General features: G+C 34.4%; 1 protein-coding gene across 1 annotated transcript in view; it reads left to right on the top strand.

Annotated features, from left to right (window-relative positions):
* cdh11 (cadherin 11) overlaps positions 1-12,690 on the top strand; it is a 66,351-nt gene that overhangs the window by 34,231 nt on the left and 19,430 nt on the right. The window contains 1 exon segment of the mRNA NM_001015858.1: positions 7,582-7,962. Coding sequence (NP_001015858.1) covers positions 7,735-7,962 — 228 coding nt within the window. The 5' untranslated portion in view covers positions 7,582-7,734.

Below are 12,690 nucleotides of genomic sequence, written 5' to 3'. Positions count from 1 at the left end.
GGAATGAATCAGTGATGCATTTCACAGAACTTTAGTTACTTCAGTTTCTTATAGTTAATGGTGAAGGCAAATGGAAATGTGCTTAATGAACACAGTACAGGCTTTTTAAAGAATTCCTTTTTCTCAGAAATCATTTGTCTGTCTGAAGTATTAGGCGTTAAAAAAAAGAGTTAACTGTAGCATGCAACTGAAAAACAGCTCACGGATATAAAAGATTATTATTATTACTGTAAAACAGACATTTGTCTTCCACAATGATAAGTAAGGAAATGACAGGTAATGAATCCCTGGGTTCTTAAATTTGAGTCATTGAGCTAACAGCACAGACCGTCTGTTTCTCTGTCTAAGATCTCTGTCAGGTCTAGGCCCACTTGCACTCCTTGAGCAGAAGATTGCAAACAATAGCTCTATTACACAGTGTGTCTTGCTTTTATCAGAAGCTTGCTGAAGACAGGCACTTGTCTGATTTTAGAATTCAGTGAAATTGCTCTTCATTTTGTAATGGTGCCAATCCCCTGAATGCCATGCAATCGTTTTAAAATTGCCCATTCCCAAATGTAAGAAGCAAAAAACAAGATATAATTTTGTTTAAGTGTAGTTTTTCTGTCATGTATACATCTATTCTGGTTAAACTTCCATATGCTGCACACTAGTACCCTATTAAAAAAAAGATCAGTTTTGTTTATAATCACCATTTTTTAAGAATGTAAAGCAATATAGAATATGTTGATGATGAAAAAATAAAACATAATAATAATAGCATGCTTTATATCAGAAATAAATAGCTATAAATGAAAAGTTTTGTTTATATCTCATGCTGAACAAGATTAAACTACAAATATATTATCTCAACACAATATAGTAATTGATCCAATTTCAAGAGTACCTTAGCCAATATCTGGAGACTCGCAGTTGTCCCCAGTTAACCTGAACTACGTTCCTAGCTACTTTCATCATTTCCTTTTCTCAGGCACTGGTTGTAGGGCTTTCAGCCAATTCTCATAGACGATCTATGGAGAGCTATTTTGCATGTGTTTAAAGGAATTATGTCACGGAAAAACAAGTTTTTTTTTTTAAATTGCATCCGTTAATATTGCTGTTTCAGCAGAATTTTGCAATAAAATCCATTTTTTTAAACAGCAAATACATTTTTAAAAATATATAGATATTTTTATCATTAATTTTTATATTTGACGTGGGACTAGACATATACTTAGTTCCCCAGGTGCCTCCAGTCATGTGACTTGTGCTCTGATAAACTTCGCTATCTGACTTTACTCTGTAAACTGAAGTGATGTCATCCCCCTCCCTTTCCCATCACCAGAACAATGGGAAGGTAACAACATAACAGCTCCCTGACTTATGCATTGTTAAAATGCTCCAATGCCCCCACATAGGGGTAGATATGAGAATAATACTCAATAATAAAGCACCTAAATCCTGCTATGACTCCTCCAGTTACTTTACGTAGAAGAAACAACAGCTTATCTCAAAGTTACATTGTGAAGTGCTGGCTCTATCTGAAAGCTCAAAACCAGGTTTAATGCACTGAGATGGCTGCCTATGGCTGTCTACACTTCAATATTACAACATAAAACATTTATTGGTTCAATAATAACATTTTAAATGGTATAATGACTTATTTGTAGACAGTGTAATTTAGTAATAAATATGACACCATACAGTTCATTATGCTAGGCATTCCAGCCCTGTTTTGTTTTAATTAGACAAGCTGAAGGTATTCTCTTGAAAACCAATGTTCTTGCATATTATCAGTTGTAAACTATTAAACTATAAGCACCCACTGACACCTCAGGGTCAAGGGTTGGTTTACTTTCATATGACAGGCCTATTGTTAATGTACAGTTGTAGTAAAAGTGTGATTCAGCCTAAACTTGTCATGATGCACAGTTTAAAACAAAAGACACAATGCAACCTTCAACCACTGCCTGTGGCTTTACATCGATTAAAAAAGAAAGATTAACAAATGTCTATTAAAGCTGTTACATGGTGTGAAATGGTGCTTTATATTAAAAGACAGGTGCATACATGGAGATATTCTCAAAGTATTCTCAAAGGTAGTCTATCCTTTACAGCGATTTAGCATATGTATCTCCGTCTTATCCCAGGTCTGACATACCGCTTATATATCCAAGTCATGGTGGATATCTATGTTGTCCGGCTTTTTAATTGAGGATTATTTTTGGACAATAAAAGACATTTGTAAATGAAGCAGATAAGCCGTTTGATGGACAAGGAACGTTTTGTTCGACACAAAAATTCTATTGTCCGCTGCTTTAGTTGTCAAGTGTCTGGGGAGTGCAGGATTTGTGGTGACGTTACAATGGCTCTTTCAGTCAGATGCCTAAGAAGCTGTGAGATTTCGTTTCTTTGCTTTTCAAGCCCAATAATCTTTTTATCGTGCAAGTACAATGCAGGATTCAGCAGCTCCTTGGTGCATAAGGCTGTCCATTTAACATTGGTTATTCTGAAATAAAACCTGCTGTTACGATGTTCTTTTAAACCTAACTAGCAACACTATAAAAGAGGGTAAGGATGTCACTTAGTATTAGGCTGGGCAGAAAACATGACTTATCTAAAGTGAGAATGGCTGCTTAGAAATTTTCTTATGAATAGCCATTGACATCTATATCTTAATATCCAGATTCAAGGTTATCAATGCTTTTCTAACTGAACCTTGCCTCACCCATAATGCATTAGGATAAATCATGTTTTATGTTAACCCATTTATAGCAACAAAAATAATTAAAATAATAAATGAATTAATTGTTTACCCATGTAAATCGTCACTGAGGTACTAAAAATAGTGAGAAAACTTTTTTCACAGATGCTGTATGGAGTCAGCTAACTTCCACCATGTATTATGGGACTACCATATTATCGTTATTTGCTGGCCATAAATTATAGACACTATTTCCAAAGACCTGGATCTCTTGCTTATCCTGTCTCCTATGTTCTGTCCTTTGGCTAATTAGTAATTACTACTAGTTATCCCAGGCTACTAATTCATGCCCTTTTATACTATGTTCAGAATGTGTGATAATACACTGAATGGTATCCTGTCCACATACCCAAGACTCCTGGACCTTTTGTGATAGTCTCATCCAGTGCTAAGATATGCAGCAATGCAGCATCCTAAGCCAGCCATCATGAGAGCAGCAGAATTCTCCTATGTATAGTGGTTGCAGTGGAAAGCCTAGCCGTTTCTGTTCTTTTCTCAGAACATCTTATTACTTTATTTATCGCTTGTATAAAATCTGACAAGGAAGTTTTATCATGTTTACTACAAATGTGTTAAACAGAAATGGTTAAATGCAGTTTATGACCCTTTGGAGATCCAGAGAAATGAACGGCATAGGAAAAAATCTAATATGCTGAAATTGACCAAAATGAGAACATGGTATAAGATCTCATGGGCTGTAGGCTCACAGCTTGAAAACCTCTGTGTATAGAACTGTGTAAGAATAAAAGGCATTCTAAAGAATTCATGAATCAGAGCTGATATAACACACCCTGTGAATGCAACAGAAGTGTTCTTATTAATTATAAAAATATAAAAATATGCAAATTAGTGAAACAAGGTGCCTTCAGAAGTCATAATGCCTATATAATTTTTGCTAACATTTGTTTCTCTAAAAACAAACATTAATTTAAAAGCTCTCATTATTTCAGAGTACCTTAACCATTAGCAGAAGAAATTAGTAAATCTGTTATTTAAGCCTAACAGAAACATTTAAAAGATACTACTATTCGCCTGGGCAGAAGTCCAAGAGCACCAGAAGGAGCGCAAGAGCCCCAGAGAATGGCTGCACTCACGGAGCAGACAGCGCACCATTCAGGGGGCACCATGGTGGCCTTTGTTCTTGGTAGATGGGGCATGCAGCAACACTATGATCAATAACTTGTAACCTATCAAATAAACTGGTGACACTAAGGGGCACTAGACTTGGGTTTGTAGAAATTGATTGGTTTCTGACCTAACTTTTTTGAAGTCAGTTGCTCTGAATTGCTGGTCAGTGAGATTTTTTTAAAGCTTCACAAGTTTTAAGTTGAGAGCTTTTTATATTTGGCAAAACCATCTTGTTGCAAAAAAACAAATCAACCCCCCCTAAAAAAAAACATTCAGCCAGAGCAACCAGTTGTTTCTGCATAAGGTTGACGTTCATAAATCTGACCCCAACTGTCACATACTGACACATATTTATTTAAATGGCAGCTACCCTTACAATATTGTATTTTGTGTCACCTTATCAAGAAATTCTGTTTGATACTTTATACTAAGATGTAGCAACATTTGGTATGTGTGTATATATATATATATATATATATATATATATGTGTGTGTTCCATACCATTTATACAGTCTCTCTTGTACAGGTTATTAGTAAAACTTATGCCTGCTCTCTATTTATGAGTCCTATTTTTTTTGGAGCACACCCCTTTAATTGTAGTCCATTACTTGCTAGGTTACACCACCAAACCATTCTTCTTTTAGAGAATTATAGCACAAGAGTGAAGTTGACTTAGTATGTAGAAATGTGGTCAGACTGTTTGGTAATTTTAGCCATTTTTGTGCAGGCTGATTATTATGAATTACTAAAATGATATGTAATTACATGGGATATGATACGTCTAAATGGCACATCCTATTTTTGGATGCAAGGGTCACAATATGTCTGGTCACATTTATGTTCTTGTTTACAAAATTAGTTGGTCTGTTTTGTTACAGGTATGGGATCCCTAATCTGGAAACCCATTTTCCTGAAAGCTCAGCATTAAGGGAAGGCCATCTCCTATCGACATTTTTTTAAAATTATTTCCTTTTTCTCCGTAATAATAAAACAATTCCTTGTACAAGATGGTTACCAAGTTGCACAAATCCATATTGGTGGGAAAAAAAGAGTTGCTCTAGTTTAGTCTTTTTTATGCAATCTTGAAAACAGATTGACATCTTTGTGAGTTTTGTATTTTTACTTTTTGTGTTATGTTCTTCCAAGTAAATAATGTATTGCTAAATTAAGCCAAATAGAATTTTACAATTTCAGTCACTTGTCGCTTACAATTTGTTCCAGAATAATACCTTTCCAAAGAGAATGTTTAGCTTAAATATATTTATATCAATAGAATATTGATCCAAAAGTCATAGTTGCTTTAATGTTTATAGCAACTACTTTGAGCAAGCAGAACAAAAATTGCTTCTAAATATAACAGATTCCGATACCCTTTTTGGATTCTATAGTTTAACTATATTTTAAATTATGTTTATATTTTTAAAGATGAAGAAGGTGTTCTGTGACACTCTGGCAATTTGCCCAGATTTAGTTGCCCAACAATTTATTATTCATCTAAAGATGGGTACATGTAGGTGTTAGAAAGTTAAAAATACAAACACACAAAAAAGATTGTTTTACAATAAAATAGAATGGTAGCACTGTTAACACAGGGAGTTTCTACCAAAAATGAAAAAAGAAAATTGTTTGGCTACATGGCTTTCTTTTATTTGGGTATTAAAATCTTCAAGATGAAAATTTTTCAGTTATTTATCTACTCAAAAGATGGGGAACAGGTCCAATGAGGCCTTGTTCTGTATTTCTGATACCCAAATGCACTGCTTTTCTGTCAAATATAGGTTAAGTACTTCCCATAATTGATTTGGTAATGAAATCTAGATTTTGGCAAGAAATCTGACACACTGTGTATTGTTATTAAAAATGTGGATGACAATAGTAATAGATAACAACAGATAAATCTGCCTTATAGTTTATCAATTCACAGAGCTAACGTCTTCATCTAATACAGGTATGGGACCTGTTATCCAGAATGTTCGGGACCTGGGGTTTTCCAGATAAGGGATCTTTCCGTAATTTAGATCTCCATAACTTAAGTCTGCTAAAAATCATTTAAATATTGAATAAACCCAATAGGCTTTGATTTGTCGCCAATAAGGATTAATTCTATCTTAGTTGGGATCAAGTACAAGATACTGTTTTATTATAACAGGGAAAAAGTAAATCATTTTTAAAAATTAGAATTATTTGCTTATAATGGAGTCTATGGGAGATGGCCTTTCTGTAATTCGGAAACTTTCTGGATAACGGGTTTCTGCATAAGGGATCCTATACCTGTACAAAATTAACCCAATATACAAAACCACATACATTCTACACCTCTTCCAAAATGTTGCTTGATAAGTGGTATAAAACCTTTGCATTAAGATGCACTTTACTTTTTTCTTATAATTTGTACTAATATTATTATTATTATTATTATTATTATTATTATTAAAAAAAATAGTATCAATGCATAATATAAAATAAATAACTAGTAGATACATGATAGATATTATAGATAGTATTACAGGTATGGGACCCATTATCCAGAATGTTTGGGACCTGGGGCTTTCCGGATAAGGGATCTTTCCATAATTCAGATCTCCTCCCTTAAGTTCTTGTGTCTTACAGCAAACGTTCTATTTGAATTAAACATATTTCCATTTACCTTTACAAATAGATGGATACTTTACATGCTTTTATCTTTCCCTGCTTAGACACTAAAACCTGTTCAAGTTGTGCATTGTTGTTCAGTAATTTATTATACATAAAGCCTATGTCACTGGCATGTCATTTGTTCTATTCAAAGACGCACAACCCTAAATAAAAGGCAGATACATGTATGCATATAGCTGACCCTATTAGCGTTCTGTAATGTATTACTCTAGAGGCAAAGAGCTTGTTAAACTTCAAGTATTAATTTATTGAGCTGTTGTTATATCTGGTCAGACCTGATGTTGAAAACTATATCAGCATGTTCAGATATGTACAAAAGGTGAATGCCAGATCATATTCTTTTACTATAATACAGGTCTATTAACAATATGTGTGGGATATGATGGTTTACGACCAGGGAAATCATAACTTATTATTAAAAGGCATCATTCTTTGGGTACATTCAGTGTTAAGGGGCAACAGGAGTTGAACTTGTTACTATGCATAGAGAGCTCACAATGGGATTCAGATTAAAGAGTCACAAGGTCACCAGTGTAGTTCTTACAAATAAAAAAAATATCATTTCAATACTTCTGTTTTCCTGATCATCTGCTAGATGTAACTCTCTACTGAGCCCTGTCTATACCAGGCTTGGAATTGGAATACTTTTTCAATATATTGTAGTATAGATGTCTCTGTATTTTAATATTATTTAAATGTTAAATTGGTTCATTTTTCTAAGTGTTCATATGTTCACACGGGTCATAATGTTGAAATATTCACATTCCTTATTGTCAATAAAAAACAGAACAGTAAGATTGAAATATACATTCAAATTGTATTCTCTCAATTTAGATAGAAGAGTCCACTGTGTCAGTATGAATTTGTTTATTGGGTGCTCTGTGGGATAGTTTTATATAGTGTTTGTATTCCTTTTAATATTTCCTTTAGACAAAAGCAAAGGGGAAATAAAAATATACTGGTCTTTTAAGTAATATGATTTTTACTCATATGAAATTATTATTTTTATTATTGCTTACCTGGTATGCTTAAATATTGTATTTTCTTTTTTTAGAGTTTCCTTTGGATATTAAGTCAAAGTGCAAGCAATGGAGATTCTCTATAAGAAGGCAATAATCTGTGGGATATACTAGTAGTAAACAATTCTCAGCCTGATTGACGTTAGCTGGATTTATCAAGCACTTTTGAATTTACAACACTACCAAAAATGAAGAAAGACTTTTGCTTACACGGCTTACTTTTATGTCTGGGAATTGCGTATTGTAGTCATGTCACATCTTTAAGAAGAAACAATAAACTAAGGCAATCATTCCATGGTCACCATGAAAAAGGAAAAGAGGGGCAAGTATTACATAGGTCAAAGAGAGGATGGGTTTGGAATCAATTTTTTGTAATAGAAGAATATACCGGACCAGATCCTGTACTTGTTGGACGGGTAAGTAAAATACATTTGTAATAGTTTCTTTGTTAATTACTATATCTACCAGTAAGACAGTTTTTATTGTATACTTATTTGTATAAAGATCATGTCAAGGAATACAATGAGCTATTAAAAAGATTTATAAATCAAAATGACTGACAAACTTGCAATGTAATAATCTCTTACACATGTGTGCTGGCTAATGTCTTAGCACAGGTTGTTGGAGGAGGCATGCTTAAATAGCCCCTTAATTGGGCTACACAGGTAGTAACCATGGAACACAGAACTGGGAAAAGTTGTAGATATTGTCCTTCAGTCCCAAATCACTTGTCTTTTGTAGATCAGCTTGGAGGAGCAGCTGCCAGTACATTTCAGGTTCCTGGTTCTACACCAGAAAGTTCCTAACACATGTTTTTAAAGTCACCATACCCCATTATCTTCTTTTATAACATTGGAGGCTTGATTCTTTATATGAGGGAGGTGATAAAGAGTGTTTCCTTCTTTTTCCTTAGGCATTTCACTATGTTTGATGGCCCTTCAACCCAGCATGTGTGCACCATGTATTTACTTCTAGTCTATGGGGCAGATTTACTAAAACTAGAATTTTTCTGGCCTTGAAGCTCGTCAAATCAGTACTTGGTATTTTTTCACATAAAACACAATCGTTCTTGCATTTATTAAATGTCACGATAATGTTGGTAGGGTCGGATGAAAATATAGAGTTTATTGTCCATAAATCACAATTTTTTCAAGCTGAACAATTCGAGAAATTTGTGAAATTTAAGTTTTACTTGAAAGTGTGTGAATTAAAAAACAACGATGGGATACTTCCCCTTAAAAAAGTGTGTAATAGAAACCAGTGATGTGATTAACTTCCCCTTGAAAATGTGTGAAATAGAAAACAATAATTGGATTAATTTCCCCTTGAAAATGTGTCAAGGACTGGCTTCCTCTACTATTCTAAGCCTCCAAAGGACTACATACTCCATATGGTTCTCGTCAGCTTAAACCTGGCGTACTTTTTGTCAGTCAACAAAAAGTCACATAATGTTTTATAAATCTCAAAAAAAGTCTGACATTTTTCCAAAATTTTTCTACAAAAAAACGAAGCAATCATATACTGCCAAAAAAAGTACATAAATCTTATAAGAAAGTACATTTCTCTATGAGATGAAGACGTTACCTCTGTGAATTGAATAACTATAATGCAGATTTATCTTCTATTATTTATCATTTTTTTCATCAGTATTTTTTAATAACAATACACAATGTGTCACATTTCATTCCAACATTTTGTTTTGGCACAAAATTTTATACTCTATAGAGCTATATAATGAATATGGTACCTAATGAGATGCCTGCACAGACCAGTGCAGGGTCTGGGGGGGGTGCAGGGCCCACTGGGGCTTCTGCCTCAGGGGCCTCTGCACCCCCCAGTGGCCCCTGCTGCCTTCACACACCCCCCTCGCAAGGGGCCCCCAACAACCACCTGACCCCCTACCCCGAGCACGCCTAAATTAAACTTACCTGAAGTGTGACTGGCGGATCAATGGAGTACCCTGTGGGGATCGAGTCTGGCAGCTCAGTCCGACGCTGGACCTGTCAATATACTCCCATATATAAAAATATATACCAAAACCTATACTAAAATATAATGGTATTTATTGAAAAAAAAATTCTTGAAATAAAGTTGAAGCAAAATAGATCTATTAACAGAAAAGCTTTAAAGGGGTATTGTTACAGTGCCTTTTAAATTTGCATGTACTGCTGTTCCTGGTGCTACGCAAGCATTTTTACATACGTAGGTCCACCTATATACAAGGGATTGCAGCTGGATGACCTTTCATTTTTCTCTCAGAACAGCAGGGCAGGTTCCATCACTAAACTGCTTAGTGCAAAGTAATATTTTCGACTCTATATCTCTTTGAACACTAAAACACATTAAAATTATAATCTATATGATTCTGTGATTTGAAATATCAATTTTCTTAATTACAATAAAGTGTGTGGGTTGCAAAAAAAAAACATTTTTTGTACAAACAAATTTGTATTGATGTTGTATCTACCTATTTGTGTGGGTGGATTAGAATGAATGACTTCCCATTTATATGAAAAAGATACAGAATGAGTCGCTGGTCAAATTATCCAGGGTAAAGATAAAAACAATAAATGTCCTTTTATTATTATATAGACAAAAATACTTCTTCCACTATCTATACTGCAACCCTACTAGATTTTTAAAGGAGGATCACAGGTGAGGGGGAGATCCATTTGTGCCCCATCCATACACAGATATCTTGCATGAATGTCCTGTATAATGATAATCTTATAAACGTTGCTTAGTGACATCATTAGTTACAGTCAGTGATAGTTGTGTCATATAACTGAAACTCTTATAGTATTAATATACTCCCCTGTTACAAAATATGAGGATATTAAAAGTGACCTTGGCATTCCATACATTTTTTGTATAGTTATGGAAGTCATGATACAATATGGGGTACATTATTCCTGATATATACTCCTCCAAAGGACTTCATATAGATATATAAACAAACTTGCTGGGACTCCATTTAGTTCGGAAGCTTACAAGCTTCTCTGGATGATCCCTCTATTAAGGGCTATTTATTCTAGTCATGTTGGTCATGACTTAGTTGTTGTTTCCCTCTTGACCCTGTTACTTATGAAGGTGTTGGTGAACACATTTCTACACATACTTATGAACTGACTCTCTTATAACACACATTTATTAAAATGTGATTTTAAAGCTTAAAGGAGAATGAAAGTCAAAATTTAAAAAGCATACTGCCCAATAGTCCTCCTATTGTTTAGTAAAAATGCCACACTTTTGGCTCACCTAATCAAATATTTACTCAGTCACACTTACTTCACATTTTCTAGAACAGGCAGCCATCTCTAAAAAGGTATTCTCCCTTCCTTTCCCTCCTTGCTTCATACTGCACATGTGTTTCATTCCCTCCCCTCCTCCCCTCTGCCAGATCCGCTTCTGATTGGCTGGTGGGCATGTGTAGCTCAGAACAGGAGACAGGATCAAGTTACACACATGCTCAGAGAATAGGAAGGCTGCTGCTGGCACCTACAGGAAGGGAAGAGAGATTTCAGTGATGTCACTGTAGTCTTCACACTGCTGTAGGCTGCCAGCACCGTATCTCAGAGAAGCAAGCAGGGATCTGGGAATTTAGATATGCAGTAAGTACTTAAAAAGAATGCCTTTAGACTTACTTTTAATTTATATTAACCTTTCATTGTCCTTTAATACAACAATAATCACCCATGTTCTATTCTTTCCTATAGGATTTTTTAGAAGCATATTTATCAAAAGGTGAAAGTGAGTTTTTATGTATTAAACTCTAAACTCATATTTTTATAAATCTGTCCTTTAGGGGGAGGTCCCAATATTGCAACTGTACCCCAGCAGAACTAAACATGCAAATCTCTATAGCAAAATAAACACAACAGCCTTGACAATAACAGTAAAAAAAACTAGAAGTTTTCTCTTACCTGTACCTAGCACAAAATTGTGGCCTAATCCTATGAACTGAAGCTGTGGGTAAGTGTAAACACATCAGTTCTCTGAATTTGAATTCCTTTTATATAAAAAGGAACAAGACACCTTGTTTTAAAATAGTTTTTGATAGAATACAGTATTTTATGCTAGTTCTGCTTAAGTTGCTGGTTTGTATAAATTATAACTAGTTTATTACCTGCTTAAAATAAGATTGGGATGTAAAGTCCATATTATTCAGATACAGTTATTGTAAACATTGAACCCCGCCACCGAATCCCAAACAGATCTTTATTTAAGACTAAATGCTGTGACACTAAATGCTTTAGTACATTTTAATTTGAGTGCTCTGAAAATTGTTCTTATTAGAATAATATATATTTTCTTATATATTGCTATATGTGTACTCCAACCGTGACTGAGCAAATAGGCTGAATAGTTTATTCAGTGTTCCGCTATCTCATACTGTTCTTTATCTGAGTTTGCTATTGCTTTGCTTATTATTCACAGCAGGGTATCAGTGGCATATTCCTCACCAAAATGATTTCTTTCACTTTTAGGCTGTGTATTTCTATAAACTAAGCACATTTTTACAATCAGGGAAGCTAAAGTTTGAGAAGCAAACAGTCTATCATTTTAACATCAGTGACCTAATGTAATTTATCTTTGTGTAAAGTTCCCTTATAGAGAAGAAACAGACTTTGTTATTGCATCCAAAGCACCCTGTTGATTTCAGGCAGAAAAAAGGTGTGGCTTTTTGTACCAGATACTTCAACAGCCAACATAGTTTACAATTATTCATACAATAAAGGTATTATGAATAAATGGTTTGGTGGAAGGAAAACCTTTCCAAGACATTCATCTTCTAAAGCAATTGTTTAAGAACTACTGCATATTTTTTCCCTCTAGCTATTTTACACTATGTATTGCACAACCTGAAAGTCACGTGCAAATGGGTAGACAACATAGGCTTCAATGGTATTTTGTTCAGGATTATGTAACATGGTATTCCAAAGTTATACTTTGTATTTATGAGATAGTGATCATTATTACATTATTGATCATTTTACCCACCTGTTCTGGGTAGAAGGTGGTTGTAGGGTTACACTGAAAATTAATTAATTAAGTTAATTAAGTTATACCTTCTGTTTGAATGCATGGAACGTTAGTAAATGCCCCCCTAAGTGATGCCATTTTATGGATTGCCTTTATATGTA

Source organism: Xenopus tropicalis, chromosome 4 (assembly GCF_000004195.4).
Source record: "Xenopus tropicalis strain Nigerian chromosome 4, UCB_Xtro_10.0, whole genome shotgun sequence".
Lineage (NCBI taxonomy): Eukaryota > Metazoa > Chordata > Amphibia > Anura > Pipidae > Xenopus > Xenopus tropicalis.
This window is presented reverse-complemented; position numbering and strand designations above follow the sequence as displayed.